A 26,830-nucleotide genomic window follows, 5' to 3' on the forward strand; every position below is an offset into this window, starting at 1 on the left:
TGCAACCAGGAGTGGAACCAGATGTCGTTGTCGCGATCAGGTGAGGGTGGACGCTTGTCTCTGCAGCCACGTGGACCAGGTGGTGTCTTCGACGACCAGGATGGAGGCACGAGCTTTCCCACGCAGGCTCTCGCTGTCGGCGGTGTCGGCTTCGGATTCGGAGTCAACAGGCCTTGGCAAAGGCAACCCACGTGGTGAGTGGAAACGGCGTCTGGAGTGGACCAGGAGGGTCCGGGATGCTCCTCTTTTGGAAGGGAGCAAGGGCCAGTCTGGAGCAACCAGACCAGCAGTGAAGATTTCAAGGTTTGTCATCTAGGAGGTCACTAGCCAGCCGGCAAGTGACCAGACAACGCGTCGAGCAGCAAACAAGCAGAAGGGTCCCACGCAGAGCTCGTGGATGCTGGAGGGCTGGTCTTCGGTGCAGGAGCTGCTCGGGGTCCGGGCTTCTCAATCCCCAAAACACGAGGTTACCTCAGAAGTCGTGCTGGAGCGAAGTGCTGCTTCTTTCAAGATGGCCGGTCCCACGTGTCTCGTCGCACCCACGGATCTCAGCTGTGCTGCAGATGTAGGTAGAGGTCGGAGAGGTCTGGGAATCCGGGTCTCGTCGGGCTCTGAAGTCTGGATCCTCGAGGGAAGACGACAAAGGGAAGCCGCTGGACGCTGATGGTGCCTGCTTGTGCAGGGTGGACACTCCTTGCCCACAAGGGAGATTTCTTCAGTCTTCTGTGGAGCAGAATGTCGAAGTCCAGAGTTTCTTCTTGTAAAGTTGTTCAGGATAATCTAATTTGGAATGGGACCAGCTCCTACCTTTATCTGGCTAAAGGGGGCTGTACTACGACTAGGTCCCTCCTCTGGGTGGGACCAGGAAGGAGGGTGGTTACACCCCCTATCCTTTGTCCGGTCTTGCGTCAGAGCTGGGGCTGTAGAGCCCCAGGAACTGGTTTAGACCGGTGTATGCACAGGGACACCTTGTGTGCCCCAGGCATGTCTCATTCCTTTCAGCCCTGTCCTACCTAATACACAAAATCCTGTCTGGGGTGATGCTAGCACCTCCCAAGGCAGGAAACCCTTTGTCAAAGCCTCCCTTGCTGGAAGGACTCCCAGCAGCAGGAGGTCAGACTTGTGTCTGTGGTGGCAGCATCCATTTTGTGATGCTGAGGCTTGAGTTAACTTTAACCGGGGTTCACAGTTACATACATGTCGTGTCCCTCTAGAAGGGTGGAATGCTATCCCCGTCGCCAGAATTGGCGAGGGGGTAGTATTCCAATTCGTATGACACCTTACTCGACATGTTTTGATAATGTTATACCAAAGTTGGCAATAACCGCGAGGATTATAATGCACTTAAGAGTATATGGTATAGCGTTATTATGGAAACAGCTAAAGGACTTGGTTCCGAAAGCTGCAGACAGGCTCATCTCATGCTAGAGCACCATCTCACATAATTCCAAGCACTCTGCCCTCAGGATTGATAAGGTTTGCCATAGGAGTGACTGATAGGAGGATATGTGTCCATTTTAGGGTTAGATATAGGGATACTATATCTAAAGCAAAGGGTGATTACACCACCTTGCCCCAGCTGATTTATCAGCCAGTTGTGTCAGATTTGGATGGCCAGCCAGGGGTGGCATAATACATGCTGCAGCCCCTGGTAGGCCCTGAGTGCACCTATGCCCTGGGTACCTAAGGTACACTGTACAGGGACTGATAAGGTGTCTCAGTATCCAATTAGATATGCACCTAAGGTACATTGTTGTCAATTTAGAGAGAGACAGCAAGGCTGTGGGTCTGATTAGCAGGCCCACAGCCAGGGAAAGTCTTAAACCAGTGAAGCAAAAAGCAAAAATCGGGGGTGACCATAGGATTGCAGACCCCACTCTCCTACATAACCCCCCCCAAACTTAAAGACATTAAGCTAACCTTGACCAGGTGAGTCTTCTTGTTCTAAGTGGAAGTACCTGGAGAGACCATCTGCATTGCCATGGTCAGTCCCTGGTCTGTGCTCCACTGTTAAGTCCATCCCCTGTAGGGAAATGGACTACCTAAGAAGTTTGGGGTTTTCACCCTTCATTTGATTTAGCCATAAGAGGGGCTTATGGCCGGTCTGAGTCTTGAAGTGAGTTCCAAACAAGCATGGCCTCAACTTCTTCAGGGCCCAAACCACAGCAAAGGCCTCCCTCTCAATAGCTGACCAACGTTTCTCTCTAGGGGTCAGCCTTCTACTTATAAAAGCAATGGGCTGGTCATGACCATCAATATTCAGTTGAGATAGAACATCTCCCACACCCAACTCAGAAGCATCTGTTTGGACAATGAAAGGTTTGGAGTAGTCTGGACTCTTGAGAATAGGTGCAGTGCACATGGCCTGCTTTAGGTCATCAAATGCCTTATGACAGCTAACTGTCCACTGAACTTTCTTTGGCATTTTCTTACTTGTCAGGTCATTAAGTGGAGTCATAACGGTCCATAATTTCTGACAAATTTCCTATAGTAACCAGACAGGCCCAAGAAAGCTCTGACCTGTGTCTGGGTGGTTGGAGGAGCCCAGTCCTTTATGGCCTGTATCTTGCTCTCCAAAGGTTGAACCTGGCCTCCACCTACAAGGTGGCCCAGGTATACAACTTGACTCTGCCCTATCTGGCACTTAGTAGCCTTGATAGTGAGGCCTGCCTTTTGCAGGGCCTCCAAAACTTTCCTCAGGTGGATCAGGTGATCCTCCCAGGTGGAGCTAAAGACAGCAATATCATCTAGATATGCTGCACAGAAGTCATCCAGCCCAGTGAGAACTTGGTTCACCAACCTTTGAAAAGTAGCAGGTGCATTTTTCAAACCTAAGGGCATCACCACAAATTGGTAATGACCTCCTGGGGTAGAAAATGCTGTTTTGGCCTTGGCATCCTCAGCTAACCTGATTTGCCAATAACCAGCGGTCAGGTCAAATGTACTCAAGAATTTGGCAGAAGTCAACTTATCTATGAGTTCATCTGCTCTTGGTATTGGATGGGCATCTGTCTTAGTGACAGCATTGAGACCACTGTAGTCTACGCAAAACCTCATCTCTCTCTTACCATCCTGGGTGTGAGGTTTAGGCACTAGAACTACAGGACTAATCCAAGGGCTCTCTGAAGGTTCAATGACTCCCAATTCCAACATCTTTTGTACTTCTTGTTTTACGCAGTCCCTGACGTGGGCAGGTTGCCTGTATATTTTACTCTTTATAGGTAGAATGTCACCAGTGTCCACCTCATGGGTGCACCAGTTTGTCTGACTGGGTGTCAGAGAGAACATTTGTCTAAAGGACTGAAGAACTTGTTTGCAATCCTTTTGCTGATGTTCAGAGAGGCTGTCGGAAAAGACTACACCATCTACTGACCCATCATCAGGGTTCTGTGTGAGCAGGTCTGGGAGAGGGTCACTCTCTTCCTCCTGTCCCTCATCTGTAGCCATGAGCAAGCCCATGTCTTCCCTGTTGACAAATGCCTTGAGCCTGTTCACATGAAGTACTCTGTGAGGGCTCCTGGGAGTTCAAAGGTCTACCAGGTAGGTGACCTCTCCCTTCTGTTCAATGATAGTATGGGGTCCAGACCATTTGTCTTGGAGAGCTGCTGCGGCCACTGGCTCCAACACCCACACCTTCTGTCCAGGCTGGTAAACAGTAAGGACAGCTTTTTGGTCATGCCAAGCTTTTTGCAGTTATTGGCTGGCCTCAAGGTTTTTAGATGCCTTCTCCATGTACTCTGCCATCCTGGAGCGGAGACCAAGTACATAGTCCACTATGTCTTGCTTAGGCTTTTTGAGAGGTAACTCTCATCCTTCCTTCACAAGACACAGGGGTCCTCTTACAGGATGCCCAAATAGAAGCTCAAAGGGGCTGTAGCCAACCCCCTTCTGTGGGACCTCTCTGTAAGCAAACAGACGGCAGGGTAAAAGGATGTCCTATCTTCGCCTAAGCTTTTCTGGTAACCCTTTTATCATCCCTTTTAGGGTCTTGTTGAATCTCTCCACAAGCCCATTGCACTGTGGGTGATAGGGGGTGGTGAATTTGTAATTGATACCACACTCCTTCCACATTGCAGTCAAGTATCCTGACATAAAGTTTGCACCTCTGTCAGAGAAAACCTCCTTAGGAAACCCCACTCAGGAGAAAACTCCAAGTAGGGCCTTTGCCACACCAGGAGCTGTAGTGGTCCTTAGGGGAATAGCTTCTGGGTACCTGGTGGCATGATCCACTACCACCAGTATAAATCTGTGCCCAGATGCTGTTGGGGGGTCCATTGGTCCAACAATGTCAATCCCCACTCTTTCAAAGGGTACCCCCACCACAGGTAGTGGTATGAGGGGGGCCTTTGTGGTGCCACCTGATTTGCCACTGGCTTGGCAGGTGACACATGAGCGACAAAACTCTTTAGTGTCTTCAGACATATGAGGCCAGTAAAAGTGAGGGACAAGCCTGTCCCAAGTCTTGTTCTGGCCTAAGTGACCTGCAAGGGGAATCTCATGGGCCAAGGTAAGAAGGAAACCTCTCAGAGACAAGGGGATGAACAGCCTCCTGGTAGCACCAGGCTTGGGGTCTCTTGCCTCAGAGTAAAGGAGCCCATCATCCCAGTACACTTTGTGGGTACCTGTGGCATTCCCTGCAGCCTCAGTAGCAGCCTGCTGTCTGAGGGTTTTAAGAGAGGAACAGTCTAACTGTGCCTTCCTCAAGTCTGCCCTGGAAGGTCCCCCTGTCCCAAGAAACTCAACCTGTTCAGGCTCAAACTCTTCTAGGACAGTTCCTTCTGGGGTCTTTGGGTCAGCCTCCTGAGAGGGCTGATCCTCACCTTGAGGCAGGGGGGAAGGCACTGCCTTAACCCTACTGCTCTTGCTCTTGGGAAGTGTCTGGTCCATTGTTCCAGGATCCAGAACTTGTTCAGCTGGGCATTTTTTGGCCTGTGACCTATTCATAGCAAGGACATGTGCTGACAAACCTAACATTTCCACATGAGTCCTATACTCCACATCTGACCATAAGGAGGATTCCAAATCATTGCCCAGAAGACAGTCCACTGGGAGGTCTGAACTAACTACAACCCTTTTGAGGCCAGTTACCCCTCCCCAGGAGAAATTAACAAGTGCCATACTATGGTTGGTAGTGACATTGCTAGCATTGGTCACTAGGTAGTCTGAACCTAGTATTACCTGTCCAGGGTCCACAAATGCTGGTGTCACCATAGTGACACTGGCACAGGTGTCCCTGTAGGCTTGAGACATTTTTCCATTGATTAAAGGCGTTTGCCTGTACTTGCCCAGAGTACTGGGACTTATTGTACGGGTCATATCCATGTCCCCAGTACAAACAAGAACAGCCTGAGTAGGTACCCTGACTAAGTCAGAGCCCGCCTCAGTTCCCAGGGTTAACCCCACTATAGCCTTGGGAGGAGCACTACCACTACTAACTGTACTAGGGGGTGCAGGTGCCTTAGGGGCAGTAGTGGTAGGAGCTGGGACCTTCTTGGTGCACTCACTAAACCAGTGAGTTTTACTTTTACAGTATTGGCACCATGGTTTCCTATGACCATCATTCTTCTTCTTTTGGGAATTCTGGGACCCACCCTCCTTAGATTGTTGGGGCCCTGTTAAAGACTTCTGGTCATTTTTCTCATTACCCTTCTGGTCTGCTTTCTTCTGGCCACCACCCTGGTTCTGGTTCTGCTGCTTGACCCTTGTCCTGACCCATCTGTCTGCCTTCTTTCCCAATTCTTGGGGAGAGGTCAGATCTGAGTCAATAAGGTGCTGATGCAACAACTTATTCTGACAATTACTTAAGATTTGCTCTCTCATAATTAGATTATACAATCCTGTGTAATCAGTAACTTTACTTCCCAGTAACCAGCCTGCAAAAGCCTTAGTGGCACAATCAACAAAGTCAGCCCAATCCTGAGACTGAATTTTCTGGGTGTCTCTGAACAGCAACCTGTACTGCTCAGTTGTTAAGCCAAACCCATCAATCAGTGTATTCTTCAGGACTTGGTATTTGTTAGCATCCTCAGCTCTAGTAGTGAGGAGCTTATCTCTACCTTTACCTTCAAAGGAGAGCCACAATATAGCTGCCCAATGACTCCGGGGGATGCACTGGACAGTGCAGGCCCTCTCCAGAGCAGTCATCCATTTGTGGATGTCATCCCCTTGCTTAAAGGGGGGCACTATTTTACTCAGGTGTCTAGTATCAAAACTCCTGTCTTTATCTCTAGGGATAATGCTGCCACCAGTGGGGTCTGCCCCACTCAATTTCTGCTCTCTGGCAAAGGCAAGTCTTTCTTTGGCAAGGGCAAGTTCTTCCTTCTCAATCCTCAGATTGACTTCCCTCATCTTAGCTTCATGCTCTCTTCTCTGAGGGGATGTCATCCCTCTCTGAGAAGATGCCTGAGAGACATGGGTGTGAATAGATCTGTTAGAGCCTCTGGAGTGAGACCTAACTCGTCTATTCCCAAGGTTAAGCCTGCCTGAGGATGGGCCTGGGGGTCCCTGTCATGATCACGGGTCAGCATACAGCCCCCAACCCTCACCTTTCTCGGTGGCGAATGACACGTACGAATGTGGTAGGGACTACAACTCCCATAAGGCCAAGGGGCAAAGAGCAAGCCGACAGGATGGAGAATACTCCTATTTAAGCCCCGCCTCCAATAGAGACGGTGCTTGACAAACTGCCTACTGAGCTGATTTCAGATTGCCGTTTCGGATTGCTGCCGTTTCCTGAGTGTTTCCTCTCGCGTTTCTGTCTGGATCAGGAGGAACTTTGGTCCTGAAGCACAAGTGCGCTTGCCGAGCTTGCCTGCTTTGGTTGCGGAACTCCGCGGAAAAGAGAGAGAGCTGCGTCTCTGTTCCCCGGAGCAGAACGGGAGACGCCTATGCCTTCGCGCTTGTTGGGAGAGTGAAAGTAAACCTCCCTACAAGCAGAACTGTGTTTCCACGGAAACACCTCCTTCCTACGTCCTGGTTCTGGAACCGAACCGAAGGACTTTCTTGCACTTTGTTTCGGGTGATTATTATTTTGGACATTTCACTTCGGATTGGCCTGTGAACCCACAGGACAAAGTGAGCCCCCTGTCTGGTGACTTAGCTCCGGCTAGAGGAGCGCAACCGGAGAGGCGGAGCCAGCGCTTTCCATATTTCTTGCTTGCCTCACGCAGGGACCAGCGCTCCACGGAACCTTCCTACCAAAGCTCCCTGCTTCCCAACGAGCCTTCTTGGACTAGAGATCCTTGACCTGTTCAAGTGAGTGGAACGGAGTGTGCTTTTCATAAACTAGAGGGGGAGTGATTGCGGTATTACTCATTACTGTTCTTGTTGTCTTCTATATGCAGGGATTCCTGAGGGAGATTAGAAAGGTGCACATTCCTGTGACGGAACAGGCTACTTTATTATTTTGTCCCTTCCCCTTTTCCTTGGAATACTTCGCTACCCATAGTGCGCTACTACACTGTGGTGGGTGGAGTGTTTAGGGGACATTGGGAACTACTCTTCACGACATCGTTCCTGCTGGCCGTCCTAAAGGTTAGTGGCTAAGTATTGTTGGCGCTACTGACACCTGACAGATTGTCAAGCCCACGTTACTAGCCAGCCCGAGCGATGGATACTAATGCAGTACTCACCTCGCTCTTGGAAGGTTTTACTGCTTTGCAAACTGAGGTCCATTCCTCCAGACTAGAGAATCAGGAACTCAGGAAAGAGATGGGTACCATTAGGAGAGAGGTGGTGGGTATCACTAGACAAGGAGGTAGATCCTATATACGAGAGGCCACCCTACCCCCTCCTTCTCAGACCACCCAGCCCTCCACATTGACTCCCCCAGATGGGGGGTTCTTTACTCCGACTCCTAATGCCCAGACAGCTGTTGGACCCATTCCTACGGTGCATGTCCTCCAGCACTCCGGAATACCATTGGCCCCTCCTGAAAGGTTTTACGGGGACCCAAAGAAATTCAAAACATTTTTGAACCAGTGCCGCCTTCATTTTTTGTGCAAACCAGACGTTTTCCAGGATGAAGCAACAAAAACTGCGTTCATGATGTCTTATTTGGGTGGAAATGCGGCTAGTTGGTCCATTCCTCTCATGGAACGCAACGACCCAGTATTACAGAACTTTGCAGGGTTTTGCCTAGAGATGAGGAAATTGTTCGATCGCAAGTCGCACATGCTGACTTTGGACCCAGAGTTATTAACCCTGCGTCAGGGTTCTCAAGACCTCCTATCGTACATCACCACATTCAACCGTCTAATTGTGGAATCTGACTGGCCCCCAGCAAAAAGGACTTCTCTTTTTTATCAAGGGCTGCGGGGGGAACTGATGGATGTGCTCTCGCAGGTGGTACAACAACCGCAGACGTGCGAAGAAATGATAGATCTCACGGTGCACTTGGATCACCGCTTACTCGAGCGGAAGGGAGACAAATTCAAAGCCGACGTCCGGTATTTGCCCTCAAGACCTAGAGCAAATCAGGAAGAAACCACAAAACAAAGTGACAAATCAGAACCCATGCAGATTGGGGGAATCCGGGGGCCCCTGACGGCGGAAGAGCGGGACAAACAAAGGAAAATGATGCTCTGTATGTATTGCGGAAAGGCTGGACATTTTATCAAGGACTGTCGAGCTCGAGCCCAAGCACCTAACCAAAGATCGATGCAAAAAGGACAGGCCGTGATCAGAGGATCAGAGGGGTCGGGAAACGAACAGGCCTGAATCAGGGGGAGATCACTGGTTCATCAGGCGCCTGGACAACGATCTCTTCAGTAATGGCAAACACCCTCCAGGATACGGCAGCCCACCTCACTGTGGACGTACGGTTGTATCAAGAAGAGACTCATCACATCATGGTAGCTGCCTTGATTGACTCTGGAGCAACCGGCAATTTTATCGACCAAGCATACTCTCAATTGATAGGCGTGGAATGGCAGAAAAAGAAGGCCCCCACTCAAGTTTGCGCTGTGGATGGAAAAGCTCTTACATCGGGACCTGTCTGGTATCACACGGTCCCTCTTCTAATGAAGTTGGGTGAACAGCATTATGAGTCCATCCAATTTGATGTCATAGACTCCCCGCAGTTCCGGGTAATATTGGGCATGCCATGGCTCATAGCACATAATCCTACCATCAGGTGGACCGAACGCTCAGTACAGATGGACTCCTTACACTGCAAAGAACATTGCACGCAAGAGAGGAATGAAAAGGAGAAAAACAATGAAGGAAGCAAGGCCGTCTTCATAGCTACTGCATGCCCCCCATTGCAATCCTGCAGCACGACCGTCTTGCCAAGTGAATGCGAGGAATATCGAACGGTGTTCGATAAACAATTGGCTACGCAACTACCCCCTCATCGGGCATATGATTGCCGAATAGAGCTGACCCCAGGAGCTGAAATACCCTTTAGCAGGGTGTATGCATTAACAGAGCCGGAAACGCGATATCTCCATACTTATATCGATGACAACCTTGCCTCTGGGTTCATCCGACATTCAACCTCGCCAGCTTCTTCCCCCCTTTTTTTTATCTTGAAGAAAGACTGCGATGAACTTCGCACCTGTATCGATTACAGGGCCATTAATCGAATAACGATAAAAAACCGATACCCGTTACCCTTGATTCCAGTTTTACTGGATCAGTTGAAAGGGAGCAAATACTTCACGAAACTGGACTTGCGCGGAGCCTACCATTTAGTGAGAGTGAAACAAGGGGACGAATGGAAGACCGCCTTCAGAACCAAATTCGGCCTCTATGAATACAGAGTGATGCCATTCGGGCTCTGCAACGCCCCCGCGGCGTTTCAGTACTTCATGGACGAAGTACTGAGAGGACTATTAGACTCAATCTGCATCGTCTACATTGACGATATTCTGATTTATTCCACCACTCTTCTTGAACATGTACAACACGTGAAGACCGTACTAGAACGTCTCCGACTCCATTCCCTGTACGCCAAATTGGAGAAATGCTTGTTTCATGTCCAAGAAATAGCCTTCCTGGGATACATCATGAATAAGGACAGATTCCAAATGGAAAAAGGCAAGGTGGAGGCGATAACATGCTGGAAAACACCTACCAATGTGAAAGCAGTCCAGTGTTTCTTGGGTTTTGCAAACTATTACCGGCGCTTCATTAAAGATTTCTCAAAAATCATTCAACCCATCTCGAGCCTTCTCAGAAAAAACACCCCCTTTGTATGGGGAAAGGAAGCTGCAAGGGCCTTCGAGTCACTCAAGGAACGATTCACACAAGCACCAATCCTGCGACATCCAGACACACAATTGCCTTTCATCCTGGAAACAGATGCCTCGCAGTACGCACTCGGAGGAGTGCTCTCCCAAAGACATCCCTCCACAGGGCAACTTCACCCAGTAGCCTATTATTCGAAAAAGCTGACTCCTAGTGAGATTAACTATTCCATATCCGACAAGGAGCTACTCGCAATAAAGAGGGCATGCGAAGAATGGAGACACTACCTCCTTGGGGCACGTCACGTGGTTGAAATCTACACCGACCACAGAAACTTGCTATTCCTACGGACTGCAAGGGCGCTGACACCTCGGCAACTAAGGTGGACGTTATTCTTTGCCGACTACGACTTTGTGATCAAGTACAGACCTGGGCCCCAAAACGGGAAGGCGGATGCCTTGTCACGTACTGAAGATGTTCACGAAACAGAGCCCAGAGAAAGTACAGATCTGCCTTCCATATTGCCTGCGTCGTGTTTTCCTGGAGCACAGCTAGCATTGATCGAGTCCCATGACTTCCTGGGGGACCTTAAGGTGGCAAACTCAGACCTAGACAGCGACGCCTGGATTCAAGAGGACACAGAAACCCGCACCAAAAAGGAGGACCTGCTATACCAGGCGCATGCACTATACGTCCCACACTACGCTCTCCAAAACAAGGTGTTGGCATGGGCTCATGATTCCAACCTGGGAGGACACTTGGGAAGGTTTAAAACCATCGCCAATATAGAACGCTCCTTTTGGTGGCCCTCGCTGAGAAAAGATGTGGAGAAGTATATACAGACCTGTGCTGTATGTGCACAAGGAAAAACAAGCCATACAAGACCAACAGGACTCCTACGTCCCCTCCCCGTTCCTCCGAAACCATGGCATACCGTCTCTATGGACTTCATTGTGGAGATGCAACCATGTGAAGGGTTCACCACTGTCTTAGTTGTCGTGGATCACTTGTCAAAAATGGGCCATTTCATACCTCTCAAAAGATTGCCCACATCCGCAGAGCTAGCGTTTGTATTCCTCCAGAACATTGTCCGTTTACATGGAATACCAAACGCTATAATCACAGAAAGAGGGTCGCAATTCATATCCCGTTTTTGGAAGGCAATGTGTAAGTCCATGTCCATTGACGCTAAACTATCCAGCAGCTATCATCCCCAGACTGACGGGAAAACGGAACGCTTAAATCAAACCTTGGAGCAGTATCTTCGTTGCTTCTCCCTACAGAACACCACCGATTGGTATTCGTTGTTATGGGCCGCAGAATTCACATATAACAACTCAGAACACAGTACGTTAGGATGCTCCCCTTTCTTTTGTGTCAACGGATTCCACCCTAACATGCTCCCATTCGAATGGCCTATCCAGTCTCGGCTACCAAGCGTCAGTGAACACCACGCTCACCTAAAGGCTGTATTGATGGATGCAAGGCGACATTTGTTCACCGCCCAACGATCGCAAAAACAGCAAGCTGATAAGAAGAGAACTCCTGAACCCACCTACCAAATAGGGGACAAAGTATGGTTAAGCACGAAACATCTGCATCTGAAGGGGGTGAACAAATTAAAACCCCGATATGTGGGCCCCTATGGTATTGAGGAAGTCATCAACCCAGTATCTATGCGACTGTCCTTGCCCGTATCCTGGCGCATCCATCCTGTCTTTCATGTCTCGCTCCTCCTCCCATGTCCAGTGAACACTAGATTACCTGTTCGCCCTGCTCCCATCGAGGTGGAAGGGTGGGATGAGTATGAGGTTCAGTCCCTCCTAGATTCCAGGTTAGTGCGTGGGAGGGTACAATACCTTGTGGACTGGAAATGGTTCGGGGTGGAAGACAGGACCTGGGAACCGGTAGATAACCTCCATTGTCCCGACCTGATAGAGGAGTTCCATGCCACCCATCCGGGGAAACCGGGTCGACCACCGAGTCGGCGGTCCTTGAGAGGGGGTTCTGTCATGATCACGGGTCAGCATACAGCCCCCAAACCTCACCTTTCTCGGTGGCGAATGACACGTACGAATGTGGTAGGGACTACAACTCCCATAAGGCCAAGGGGCAAAGAGCAAGCCGACAGGATGGAGAATACTCCTATTTAAGCCCGCCTCCAATAGAGACGGTGCTTGACAAACTGCCTACTGAGCTGATTTCAGATTGCCGTTTCGGATTGCTGCTGTTTCCTGAGTGTTTCCTCTCGCGTTTCTGTCTGGATCAGGAGGAACTTTGGTCCTGAAGCGCAAGTGCGCTTGCCGAGCTTGCCTGCTTTGGTCGCGGAACTCCGTGGAAAAGAGAGAGAGCCGCGTCTCTGTTCCCCGGAGCGGAACGGGAGACGCCTATGCCTTCGCGCTTGTTGGGAGAGTGAAAGTAAACCTCCCTACAAGCAGAACTGTGTTTCCACGGAAACACCTCGTTCCTACGTCCTGGTTCTGGAACCGAACCGAAGGACTTTCTTGCACTTTGTTTCGGGTGATTATTATTTAGGACATTTCACTTCGGATTGGCCTGTGAACCCACAGGACAAAGTGAGCCCCCTGTCTGGTGACTTAGCTCTGGCTAGAGGAGCGCAACCGGAGTAGCGGAGCCAGCGCTGTCCATATTTCTTGCTTGCCTCACGCAGGGACCAGCGCTCCACGGAACCTTCCTACCAAAGCTCCCTGCTTCCCAACGAGCCTTCTTGGACTAGAGATCCTTGACCTGTTCAAGTGAGTGGAACGGAGTGTGCTTTTCATAAACTAGAGGGGGAGTGATTGCGGTATTACTCATTACTGTTCTTGTTGTCTTCTATATGCAGGGATTCCTGAGGGAGATTAGAAAGGTGCACATTCCTGTGACGGAACAGCCTACTTTAATATTTTGTCCCTTCCCCTTTTCCTTGGAATACTTCGCTACCCATAGTGCGCTACTACACTGTGGTGGGTGGAGTGTTTAGGGGACATTGGGAACTACTCTTCACGACATCGTTCCTGCTGGCCGTCCTGAAGGTTAGTGGCTAAGTATTGTTGGCGCTACTGACACCTGAAAGTCCCCCAGTTCCATTCTCATGTATGCTTAAGTTGGCCCTGGTGAGTCTGCTGACTCCTCCCTGACCATGGTTTACCTCTCCATCAGATGAGTCTCCATCTCCCTCCACTTCTTCAGTTTCAGGAAGATTAGAGTCCTCATCTACTGGGGGTATGCTTCCCTCTGTAGGGTCAGATGGGCCTGGATTAGAAGCCCTTCTGGCATCAAATGTCTCTAAGAGACCTATCAGGAAAGGAAGGGTAGGGTTTGAACCCTGTTTTCGCTTCCTGGAGGTACACAATTGTCTCATCTCCTGGAAGCTAAGGGCTGCAGATCTTGACATGACCTGTGGAGGGTCAATATCACCAAGGGGAGCCACTGTGTTCTCTCCTGTGATAGACATGCTTTTCTAGTGAGGTGTAAGTGGTGCACTTACCTACACTATGGGTTTTCCTACTGATCCCTTGCTAAGAGTTGTAGTCAGGGTGTGCTACTCCCTTACTACTACAACAGCTGGTTCAGTAGAACTCAGAGTATTTCTAAGCTTGTTATATGTACCTATGGTACCTTATGTGATCTTTCAAATGATATCTCAAGATTATATTTGGTAAAAACAACAACAAGCTCAAATCCCAACCGCTGCACACCATTGTGAGAAGTTGGCCTGATATATGATGCTCACTAGTTCTAGAGATCACCTTGTATCAGTTCAAACAACCCTTATGGTGATTGGTTGTAAGTCAACCTTATAGACCAGCTATCCTAATGGTAGCATGGACAAAGCAGTCTTAGGCTAAACTCTTTTGGCATTTGAAGCCAGCTGTTTTACCACATATAACCCAAGTGAAAGGACACCACACAGGTTGTTATGAAAATAAACAAGATATTTATTAACTAACATACACCTCTGAACTCTTTATGAGATCAGAGGGCTAAGCCGATGACAATCTCTTAGGAAAAATACGTTTAAGTTGCACAAATTACAATGGTGCCCTAGGGGCACGACAAACCATATACTAAGTAAGTGGAATGTGAAAGTCGATAAAAGGAATGGAGCTATCCAGAGGCTGTAGAATCGCTGGGACCACGCTATACTAACTCTAGGTAGGTAATAGGAGGCCCACGGAACGCGTGTGCAGAGTGTGAACTCACACGCGTAACAGTGTCTATGGACAGTACAGTTCAAGAAAAAGGTGAGTACAGACAATCCTGACTAGGTAGAACTAAAACGACTGTGGAACTGGACACTAGGAGAGTCAAACTACCCTTGAACACCGAAATGCTCGTGTTACCTCACCCACAGGCTGCGGGTGCATAGGTGCCAAGTTGTGTCGGGTTCCGGCGTTGAAGTCTATGGAGCCTGGAAGAAAAGATGCTGCAGGCGATCAGGAGGAAGATGTCCGGTGTGACCAAGGGTGGATCAGTGAAGAGAAGAACCTGAAAGCAGAGGGGACAATGTTCAAAGTCACTAGCCAGTGACTGGAGTTGAACCAGGAGTGGAACCAGATGTCGTCGTCGCCATCAGGTGAGGGTGGACGCTTGTCTCTGCAGCCACGTGCACCAGGTGGTGTCTTCGACGACCAGGATGGAGGCACGAGCTTTCCCATGCAGGCTCTCGCTGTCGGATGTGTCGGCTTCGGATTCGGAGTCAACAGGCCTTGGCAAAGGCAACCCACGCGGTGAGTGAAAACAGCGTCTGGAGTGGACCAGGAGGGTCCGGGATGCTCCTCTTTTGGAAGGGAGCAAGGGCCAGTCTGGAGCAACCAGACCAGCAGTGAAGATTTCAAGGTTCGTCATCTAGGAGGTCAATAGCCAGCCGGCAAGTGACCAGACAACGCGTCAAGCAGCAAACAGGCAGAAGGGCCCCACGCAGATCTCGTGGATGCTGGAGGGCTGGTCTTCGGTGCAGGAGCTGCTCGGGGTCGGGGCTTCTTAATCCCTAAAGCACTTGGACGAGGTTACCTCAGAAGTCATGCTGGAGCGAAGTGCTACTTCTTTCAAGATGGCCGGTCTCACGTGTCTCGTCGCACCCACGGATCTCAGCTGTGCTGTAGATGTAGGTAGAGGTCGGAGAGGTCAGGGAATCCGGGTCTCGTCGTGCTCTGAAGTCTGGATCCTCGAGGGAAGACGACAAAGGGAAGCCGCTGGACGCTGATGGTGCCTGCTTGTGCAGGGTGGACACTCCTTGCCCACAAGGGAGATTTATTCAGTCTTCTGTGGAGCAGAACGTTGAAGTCCAGAGTTTCTTCTTGTAAAGTTGTTCAGGATAATCTAATTTGGAATGGGACCAGCTCCTACCTTTATCCGGCTAAAGGGGGCTGTACTACGACTAGGTCCCTCCTCTGGGTAGGACCAGGAAGGGGGGTGGTTACACCCCCTATCCTTTGTCCGGTTTTGCGCCAGAGCTGGGGCTGGAGAGACCCAGGAACTGGTTTAGACCGGTGTATGCACAGGAACACCTTTTGTGCCCCAGGCATGTCTCATTCCTTTCAGCCCTGTCCTACCTAATACACAAAATCCTGTCTGGGGTGGTGCTAGCACCTTCCAAGGCAGGAAACCCTTTGTCCAAGCCTCCCTCGCTGGAAGGACTCCCAGCAGCAGGAGGTCAGACTTGTGTCTGTGGTGGCAGCATCCATTTTGTGATGCTGAGGCTCGAGTTAACTTTAACCGGGGTTCACAGTTACATACATGTGGTGTCCCTCTAGAAGGGTGGCATGCTACCCCCGTCGCCAGAATTGGCGAGGGGGTAGTATTCCAATTCGTATGACACCTTACTCGACATGTTTTGATAATGTTATACCAAAGTTGGCAATAACTGCGAGGATTATAATGCACTTAAGAGTATATGGTATAGCGTTATCATGGAAACAGCTAAAGGACTTGGTTCCGAAAGCTGCAGACAGGCTCAGCTCATGCTAGAGCGCCATCTTACATAATTCCAAGCACTCTGCCCTCAGGATTGATAAGGCCTGCCCTAGGAGTGACTGATAGGAGGATATGTGTCCATTTAGGGTTAGATATAGGGATACTATAAAGCAAAGGGTGATTACACCACCTTGCCCCAGCTGATTGATCAGCCAGTTGTTTCAGATTTGGATGGCCAGCCAGGGGTGGCATAATACATGCTGCAGCCCCTGGTAGGCCCTGAGTGCACCTATGCCCTGGGTACCTAAGGTACACTGTACAGGGACTGATACGGTGTCTCAGTATCCAATTAGATATGCACCTAAGGTACATGGTTGTCAATTTAGAGAGAGACGGCAAGGCTGTGGGTCTGATTAGCAGGCCCACAGCCAGGGAAAGTCGTAAACCAGTGAAGCAAAAACAAAAATCGGGGGTGACCATAGGATTGCAGACCCCACTCTCCTACAACGGCTGTTACTGTGGTACCGGTTTCTTGACTATTTGGACAGTTGGATTTGGCTCGGTTGGCATTTTCGGCCGTCAGAGAAAAGCACTGCTACTGGCTTGTGGTGTTTTAGGGTGCAACATTAACACTAGTGGTTGTTCTATGGAAATACTAAGGATTCTACCCTATACCCATCTAAGAGGCATTATATGGGTCATTGGAAGAACTAAGAGTTCCAGGGGTCTTCATATGTTTGTTTTCGTTGAACTGGATTTCACATCCTAAGGTGGCAGCGTGCATTGAATTGTGTATGGGTGTTAACTATTGTTTATACCTCTTCTAATTAACAGGGGTCTTCTGGAGGTGTATGGTTTACACTCTCCCTTGTGAAGCATTGTAGAGGTATACTTAGGTAGGTTCTTATATGTGTGGTACATGTGATTCAAGGGATATTCTGTAGGGTTCTGATATTTATCATATTACTGTTACATGCCTTTTTGTATTGCTGTAGTTACACTGCAAGAACTCCAATGCTACCAGATACCTCTGCACATCTACGAGGTTTATTTTTCCTTTACAGGTATAACTCATAGAAGGTTGTTTCATATGTAATGTTAGTTCTGATTAGCGCAAACGCAGTCTTATGCGTGTGCTCTGTTTATGTCTTTCAGATCTCCCTCCCTGCTGTCCCCTTCCTTCCCTTCCCTGATCAGTTAATAATTTTTCCCCTCACTTGATCTTCCCAATGCTCTGTGCCATTACGGCAATTCAGGCGTTGGTTCGATCTAGAGGTGGGCGTACTAATCAACAAACCGATCCAGAGGACGTTATTATAACAATAGGCATGATCCGATCTGGCAGTGACTTCCGGCACAAGGGGAATACCAGCGTTCTGGAGGAAGCAGTCTCAGATGCAAGTGAACAAAAATGAAACAAAAGCACATTCTTTCAGCATTTGATCATTGCGGCTGAAGGTGGGTCCGTAAACCACCTTACAGCAAAACAAACCGCATAAACCTTTTTTAAATAAAAAATGACTGGCTTAAAGATTGGGTTATAAAGTCCCGGGGCTCACCAATCTTGCACATTTGAAAATGAGGTTGGATTTTCCAAGTCTTAATACTTTTATTTAGCATGATGACGACATTACTGTAGTTGACATAACACGATCGCTGGCACAAATAATAACGTAAAAAGTTATTTACAAACTATGAACCCGAATCAGAGAAAAAAACAATGGTGCTTACGATCCAGATGCCAATGTGACAGTTAAATGTCATGTTTTGAGTATGCGAGTGCGAAGGATGGAGGGGAGAGAGGGGGGAGGGAGAGAGAGAGGAGAGCAGGCAGAGGGGGAGATGGGGAGAGGGAGAAAGTTCGGCCGGCCGTGAATAATTAGGGGAGGAGAAATCCTTTGAAGAGCTGCTGGGGGCACCAAGCTGGGGAACAGATGGCTGGCTTTGATGTGCACGCGATTTTTAGCTCAATGTGCTTGCGCATTGACCTAAAAAGCGCACGGGCACAGCATCAAATCGCCAGTATGGTAAACTCTGGATAAGCCCCTATATGTCTCAACCTCTGAATGCACAAGCGCATTGCAGAGGTCGAGCCCTAAAAACAACAGGTGATGGACAGAATGCAGAACAATGTCATACATTCACCCCAGTACAGAGATCTGGGCCTAAATCTTGCTCACCATGCCATTCCAGTTTGAACCCAGCCATATGCAAATCAGTCTTGACCCTGTGCCCCATGGGAACAGTCTAGCCCAAACTGCCAAGCCATGTCCTCCCTGGACTGGAAACAAGCACCCAAGGACGGTTTCCCATGAGGCACAGGGTCAGACTGATTTGCATATGGCCATGTCTGAACTGGGGTGGCTGACTGAGCTAAAGAATGGTGCTGGATTAAACCCAGATCAGTTGACTGGGGGTGAGTGTTTGATTTGCTCAAACGCTCCGTCCATAATCCCCTTTTGTTTCGCTTTGTTTGCCCTAAGTTGGCAGGGTATGCTCAGACGTGAGTCCCCTGCTCACTTGGCCACTGGATTCAAGATAGCCTGGCTGATGAGGATTATGAATCCGAAAAGTATGCTTTTTTCCGGTCCAGGGAAAACATGGCTAGGCAGTTCGGGCTGGACTGTTCCCATGAGGCACAGACTGATTTGCATATGGCCATGTCTGAACTGGGGTGGCTGAGTGAGCTAAAGAATGGTGATGGCTTAAACCCAGATCAGTTGACTGGGGGTGAGTGTTTGATTTGCTGAAACGCTACATCCATCATCCCATTTTGTTTCGCTTTATACAAATAGTAAGACATTCAAAGTCTTTACGTTCAATGTACTGTATTGGTAAAACCATTGGCAAAGCCAGTAGATCCCAAAGACGTTCTCGAGTCCTACTTGCTTTGTAAATGCTTGTTTCCACTCAATACTTTTGAGGAACTGTAACTGTTATACCTTTACCATACGTGGCAACATAGAGGAAGTCTTTACCTACGAATCAACCTTCTGCGTAGAACAGCCTGTTTTTCGAATAAGCCGTTAGTGCCTTAATGATCAGTAAGAACATTATATACCTTATGACACGTTTTAAAAATATGCCGATGCGGTGGGCAATATATAGATGCAATTCACATTTTATCATTAACATGATATACGTTAAACAGGAAAGTAACCCTTTCAAAATGGCGGCATCGTTTACAGACTAGTAGCGTAATTTTAACGATGGGAACACTACCAGTACTGGACGTCAACAAGACGGTACTTCCTGTTGGAGATTTAACATGGCGGCGCCCACTGGAGGCATGGGATGGGAACATGTTCCCCAGTGATAAGACCTACTTGTCCGCCCGTAGACAATATGAAGAGGAAAACGCAGGCTGGTGGGCGGAACAGCGAGAAACTGAAGAAATTGAAGTTGTCAGTGGAGGAATTTGTGCAGAATGCACCGCAGCAGCCTTGCTTGGATAGTGCGTCCGGCAGCATTTGGAACCGAGCTTCAAATTGGAAGGGCAGGAAAGAACGAAGGAAAGAGAAACGCCGCCTTAAGAAGTGCAAAAGAAAGGAACACTATGAGGGCAAAACATGGAACACTGAGAGCACCATGGGAGGGCGAGGAACTCGACCTGGGAAGGAAGTCGGTAAAGATACACTGAAGGAGACAGGTGCAGGGAAAAACGCACAGTTGGAAAAGGGCGCATGCAAACTTACCCACCTTGAGAAGCGCTCAGTCCCTTCCAGCATCCCCAGGATTGGTAATCAAAAACAACAGAAATTAAAATCCCAAACCCTGAAAGCTAAACCCCAGGCCAAAGTGAAGAACAGCACAGAGGAGTCCAGGAAACTCGCCCTGTTGGAAGCAAATGAGCAGGAAGATAAAGAGATACGCCGTCTTGAAAAGAGCTTGAGGTTGAACAAAAGGAAGAACAAGAGCTCTCTGCCCCAGGCCTTCGCTCAGGATGGGCTGGACTATATTTTAGGGGTACTGGAGCCCGGGGCCACAGCTTCGGGGCTATATGAAAGCGACGAGGAGGCCGACACTGCTGAAACGTTGCAGGAGCTTTCAGAGAAAACACCTTCGGAGTCTGACAGAGACAGCTTGGATGAGAAGGAAGGAGACCTAGTAGAGAGTGCCGACGAAGAGTTGGATGAGGGGAGTGGAGAAGAAGAGCTGGACGATGATAAGGACGAAAAGCCAGAGGAAAGTCCAGATCTCCCTGAGAATTCAGATAGTGACGCCGAAGTAGCAGAACAGTCAGACACAGCCGCCAACGAGGAGGTAATTTTGCTGTATTTCATACCATTAATTCATTGACTTCGTTTTAAAAGTAACTTTAAACATGCAGTTTAGATGACATTCATAGGATGGTGTTTGTAGTATGCAATAGAAAAGATTCCAGATCAAATGAGGATGGATTTAAATGGTTATTTATTCTGTAGGTATGAATACTATATCACAATACAACAGTGTTCCATGTTATAAATGGAAACATCTACAGTGGGTACCCTCAAATTTGGATCCGAGGGCTGGAATCAAAGATGGGACAGAGACACGAGTGTTGAATTTTGACCATCAACGTATACGTTTCTAACAACGGCAAATGTGATAGTAAATCTTCTGTGGCTTGCTTAGTTGTCACAAACACGCTGCATTTTAAAATTAAAAACCGGGTTAACATCTGCTTCAGACATGTTTGTGTACCCAACAAGTTATTTGAGTGATACTATAACTGGTTTATTTATTTGCCAAGTTTTATATAGCGCTGGCTAGACCCGGAGGTATCAGAGCGCTTTACCTGAGGATCAACAAGTTACCGGTTACATAGTGAGTTACAGGTTACATAGCCAAGTATAGACATAGGAGAGAAAAAAACCATTAGATTACACAATAATGTGAGTTATTAGCGCTTACACATGTCTTATGCAAAGGGAAAAGGTAGGGGGGAATGGTGATCAGGGGTAAGGGAAGCAGGTAGGAAACACAGAGGGGAGGTGAGGAAAACGATGTCCGGCTGGGTAGGTGACGGCCGACGGATGAACCAAAGCCAAACTCCTCTTTAGCTGCATAGGACAGCTCCATCGGGCATCGGTCAAGGTTACTCGGGCACTGAGGTAAGTACAGACAGATTACACAATAATGTGAGTTATTAGCGCTTACACATGTCTTATGTGTAGGGACAAGGTAGGTGGGGAATGGTGAGCAGGGGTAAGGGAAGCAGTTAGGAAACACAACTGGGAGGCGAAGAAAGCAATGTCCGATGTCCGGCTGGGTAGGTGACGGCCGAGGGATGAACCAAAGCCAAACTCCTCTTTAGCTGCATAGGACAGCTCCATCGGTCAAGATTACTTGGGCACCTCGGTAAGTACAGACAGTTAGGTTTCCGCCCAGGGGGCATCGTCAAAGTTCCATCGGGAGTACCAGTCACAGTTCCATCGGGAGCACCAGTCACGGTGTTGCTGGGGAGCTCCCCCTTCATCCTCCTGTTCTCCCCCAGGTCAAGGGTCACATAGTGATGCAGCTACCCGGATAGAGGTCAGCTGCCATTAAAGCCTCCTTTCCTCCAACCGGAACTGGGGTCTCAGAGCTCCCAGAGGACGAAGGTGGAGATCGCTGGTGGTGGCATAGGAGAAATACCCTGGTGGTGGTTGGTAAGGGGTCATATCTCTCAGAGGGGTGTTTTGTATACAGTGGGATGGTGTGCAGCTGCTGCAAATGTCTAAAGTACCTCCCAGTCACATACTCAGTCCCTGATGAAAGGCTTGGTCTCAGGGGACTATTTTGGGTCTGAGTGATGGGCGCCATTTTGGGGACAGTCATTGTGCAAATAAAGATCGCTGTGGCGATGAAGTCAGCCTTATGCTGAAGTGCTCTTTATTATCAAACAGGCACTGCATCAGCAAAAATCAGTGCCAAGCAAGAAATAGTTGCAAACAAACAAATCATTTGTTAAATGCGCCAAGTTTTAAAACACGGGCGCCATCTTGAGGTCAGGCTCTGCATTCATGAGAATCACAGTGTTATTATCAGCTTTGCACTGAATGGAGCTCTAAGCCACTATGAGGCAGTTCAAATGATCCTGCTCTGTGGTGGGATGTTTGCGGATTACGATCTGACCCCCGAGTGCCATTGCCAATATAAGGCACACTGTCTGAAGGCATCTGGGGCATAAGCAGCCTACCTGGGTCGTGTGTGGGCTCGATCCCGGAGTAACGCAGGAGGACCAATACGGAGTCTATGCGGCAGCGGAGCGCTCGGCCGCGCCCGTATCGTCGTGCTACCGTTGCACCCGTGATCTGGCGAGCTTGATGTGAGGACGGAGGGGGCCGCTCACCGCTAGTCCGGTGCCCTCGGCAGGTCATGTCCATAGCCGAGATCCGATGGGGGAAGGGCCGCAACCCGGGTCTCAGCCGCATTGTCTCGCATCCCTGAGACTGGGGTTTTCTCCAAAGGGCACTGAAGGTTTGCTGGGCTCCCGGGTCATGTCCCGCAAAAATTTCACAGGCCACTGGCAGGTTTTTCGGAAGCTCTTCTTGGAGGGAACTGTGGGCAGTAGTCACAGCTTAGACACATCATAAAATCGAATAGATGGTTAATGTACCTGCAAAGCACCGCATGATGCAGCAGATATCGTAATGTTTCAATTTGTTTAGCGTTTACTACCCCAACCCATGGATGCCAAAACACTCCTCCTACCTTACCATCCTTGCCAGCGCCTACCACCTGTCTTTGGTTTCAAGCCTTCTGATCCCCTCCTGATCCTTACTCTTCTCTGGCGGAGCCCTAAACGCATGCATGGCCGCTTCCTGGTGGAGCTGCACCAACAGCTGTACACACTGCTATGGCCGTCACTTACCCAGCCAGATCACAGACATTTGTCTTGTTTTCTTCCCCGCATCTGTCTCCTCCCTGTGGATTACCTGTTGTCCCTGGTCTTTCCTATCCTGACTTTTGTGTTTGCTAATTTACTCCTGTATTGTTTATTTATCCATCATGTAATTACTGTGAAACTTTTGTTATTTTTAATTAGCTGTGTCCTTATGTAAAGCGCTCTGATACCTGATACTTTAGTCAAGGGGTGGAATAGATGATGTATGTTAGTCAGCATCCGTGCCGGCAATATCATTGCCATGTCTTCCAGCCACAGGCCAGCCAGCCATTTTGATACCCACTGTAATTGGGAGGCTAGGTAATCGAGCTCCAAGTTGGGGACAGCCAGTCCACCCTGCTCCACTGGTGCATACAATTTCTGTAACGCAACCCTGTTTCGCCCTCAGTTCCAAACAAATTCCCTTATCCGTTGCTCTAATTCGCTAAATGTTTTTGCTCGGATATATACTGGTAGGTTGGCGAAATAGTATAGCATCCTGGGCACCCCTGTCATTTTTAGAAGCGCAATGCGACCCATAACAAGCAGCGGAAGAGTACCCCAGGACCTCATATGGGATCTGATAGACTTTATTGGCCTGGTAAGGTTGCCATCTATGATGTCCTCATGGGAGTGGTAGATGCAGATTCCTAAATACTGAAGGGTCGGCGGTTGCCATTGTATGTTTACCCTTTTGACCATAAGTCCCGGGTCCTGGGTACGAGGATTTAAAGGATATAGGCAAGACTTCCTCCAATAAAAGGTAGTTACTTCATTATAATGCCATGTGGCATACAGGAATAAAACGTTGGACAAGTGATTAATAATCAGTTATAGTTGTCTTGATGACAGTGTGGTTGTTTGAAGTAAATTGCAAATAGGCCAAAGTGCACAGTGCGTTGGGATAGATATATCTTTGAGCCTTGTAACCTTCACAAGCTTATAGTATCCAAGAATAAAATGCATATTTTAAATTCAGCAGTCATTACATAAAAGATCATGTCATTGTTTAAAATCTTTTGCAAATAAGCCAGGGTGCCCAGTGCATTTTATTAATAGGCAGTCATCGCTGCACTTGGATGATTTTTTATTTAGACGGTCGTCCACCACCTTGACATATTAGCCGAATCTTGCCAGTTCCGAAGGGACCATGGTAGTAAAAATCCAGGTCGTAGTGTTGCTGCAAGTCCTTAAGCCATAGGTTAAAAATAGTGGCTTTAGTAATGTCCGCCTAGAAGAATGTAGTTGCGACGGACAGCAGCAGAGAAAGTGTGGGAAAGTTTTTTTAGGTCTCGCCTGTCGATGCGCATCGAGCAAGCGAGACTATGGGGGCTTATCCATTCTTTGTCCAACTTGCAAGGAATCGTGGCGATTCCTTGCAGTGCCCGTGACTTTTAAACTCAATGCGCATGCGCATTGAGCTTAAAAGCGCGTGCACATGCCCCCAGCCGCCTGCCTTGCCTACTCTCCCGCCCCCTCACTTCTTGATTGCACGGCCGCTAGGCCGTGCCTCCCTACTCTCCTCCCCCCTCCTCCTACTCTCCTCCCCTGTCTGCCTGCCGTGTCGCACCTCTCCCCTCTCCGCCCCCTCCCCTGCCCGCCGTGCTCTCCCCTCCTCTCCTTTCCCACGCTCGCCTCCTGAAAGTCATCTTCGTTTTGTCTCACCGCTCTCCGTTTACTTTCCTGCCTCCCCCTCTTTCACCCCTTTCTATTTAATATCCCCAATTTTCTCCTTTTTATTTTTTATTTATTCCAGTTCGTGTGTCGCCTCTTTCTTCCTTTGACCATCCAACCTCCGTTTTTGTTCTTCCTTTGTCCCTGCTCAGCAGCCCCGCATGCCTTCCCCAGCAGCACCGCACACACGCCCCTCCCCCGGTGACATGTCTCTCGCTGCCTCTGTTTGTGTTGGTGCAGCGAGAAATGTTCTGTCACAATCCCGTCCGTCAAATCTGGCTTCGTATCCTCACTCACAATGTCACGGGCACCGCGGCCTGTGCCCTCACACCTCCGACGACCACTCGGTGCAAATACGGACTCTCTCCCTCAGTACTGCGTCATCAGTGCCTCCCACGGCGACCCCCTCTTCCAACAGACCACCCTCCCAGACCAGCAGCCCTACTCTCCCTTTCACCCCACAGAAACCGTGCCCGCACTCATGACGTACACGCCGTCCTTTCCTACCCACACACCTGCACTCACACTGCCTCTCATCTTCTGCATCCCACAGCGACAGTCTCTCCTATCCCAGGCGTCCCACGCTGAGTCTATTTCAACTCCGGCTTCCCACAATGACCGTTTCTCCCGCCTCATTGACAGTCTCTCGTTTCCAGTGTCTCTATCTCCTGCATCCCACACTGACAGTCTCTCTCGTATCCTGCACGCCACACTGACAATCTCTCTCATTTGCTGCACCCTACATGACAGTCTCCCACGCCTCGTACACCCAGCAATTACAATATCTTACGTCCCCTGCACGCCACACCGACGGTCTCTCTCGCCTCCTGCACTCCATACTGACAAGTCTCTCTCTCATCCTGCACGCCACACTGACGGTCTCTCTCGCCTCCTGCACTCCACACTGACAAGTCTCTCTCGAATCCTGCACGCCACACTGACGCTCTCTCTCATTCCTATACTCCACACTGACAGTCTCTCTCGAATACTGCACGCCACACTGACGCTCTCTCATTCCTATACTCCACACTGACAGTCTCTCTCGAATACTGCACGCCACACTGACGCTCTCTCTCATTCCTATACTCCACACTGACAGTCTCTCTCGAATCCTGCACTCCACACTGACGGTCTTTCTCGCCTCCTGGATCTTAGGCTGGCAGTCCCTCTCATCTCCAGCATTCTACAGTGACACTCCTCTTTCATCCTGCATGTCTCAGCTGCCTTTTAAATCATCTACGCTCCGCGCTCCACCAGACAAAGGCACCACGAAGCTTTGCTGAGCGGCTATAACTGTCAATGCCTAGAGCGTGGAAACAAATGTCTGGAGCTCGTGTTACAAACACCCTACAGTTGTAGCTAACATGGCATAGCCTCGGGCAACTAATGGTATAATATTGTGCTCTCCATAGCTACACAGTCCTGGACGGCTGCATTGCCCATTGTTGCTCCACCGGGGCAAGAGCTGTGCCACCCTTTGAAGATCCCCGCTGGCTTTGTAAATAAGCCCCGTCTGGGTTATATATATGCCATTTGGCTATCATTAACATCGAGCAGAAGACCTTTCTGTGCCTCCCCTACTCTCCTCCCCCCTCCTCCTCCTACTCTCCTCCCCTGTCTGCCTGCCGTGTCGCACCTCTCCCCTCTCCGCCCCACCCCTGCCCGCCGTGCTCTCCCTTCCTTTCCCGCGCTCGCCTCCTGAAAGTCGTCTTCGTTTTGTCTCACCGCTCTCCGTTTACTTTCCTGCCTCCCCCTCTTTCACCCCTTTCTATTTAATATCCCCAATTTTCTACTTTTTAGTTTTATTTATTCCAGTTCGTGTGTCACCTCTTTCTTCCTTTGCCCATCCAACCTCCGTTTTTGTTCTGCCTTTGTCCCTGCTCAGCAGCCCCGCATGCCTTCCCCAGCAGCACCGCACACACGCCCCTCCCCCGCTGTCCCCGGAGCAGCGCGCAGACACCCGCCCCCTCCCCCGGTGACATGTCTCTCGCTGCCTCTGTTTGTGTTGGTGCAGCGAGAAATGTTCTGTCACAATCCCGGGAAATATCACCACCTCCGGGGATTATTTATTAACAAGCGGGCTCCTGCCCCGCCTCTCTCCTCATTCGATCTCTCTCATTCGGCTTCTTCTGCTGCTCTCCCCTCCTCTCCTTTCCCACGCTCGCCTGGGAGCCCTAATGAAATGTATTGACGCGGGGG

The 26,830-nt window shown here is 49.3% G+C and overlaps 1 protein-coding gene across 1 annotated transcript in view; it reads left to right on the forward strand.

Moving 5' to 3' along the window:
- The first annotated feature begins 19,421 nt into the window (after positions 1 to 19,421).
- Positions 19,422 to 26,830, forward strand: part of NOM1 (nucleolar protein with MIF4G domain 1) — a 285,471-nt gene continuing 278,062 nt past the window's right edge. The window contains exon 1 of the mRNA XM_086941491.1: positions 19,422 to 20,370. Within this exon, the coding sequence (XP_086797617.1) occupies positions 19,453 to 20,370 (918 nt within the window). The 5' untranslated portion in view covers positions 19,422 to 19,452. The remainder of the gene's footprint in view (positions 20,371 to 26,830) is intronic.

The sequence above is a fragment of the Lissotriton vulgaris genome, chromosome 10 (genome assembly GCF_964263255.1).
Source record: "Lissotriton vulgaris chromosome 10, aLisVul1.2, whole genome shotgun sequence".
NCBI classification, from domain to species: Eukaryota; Metazoa; Chordata; class Amphibia; order Caudata; family Salamandridae; genus Lissotriton; species Lissotriton vulgaris.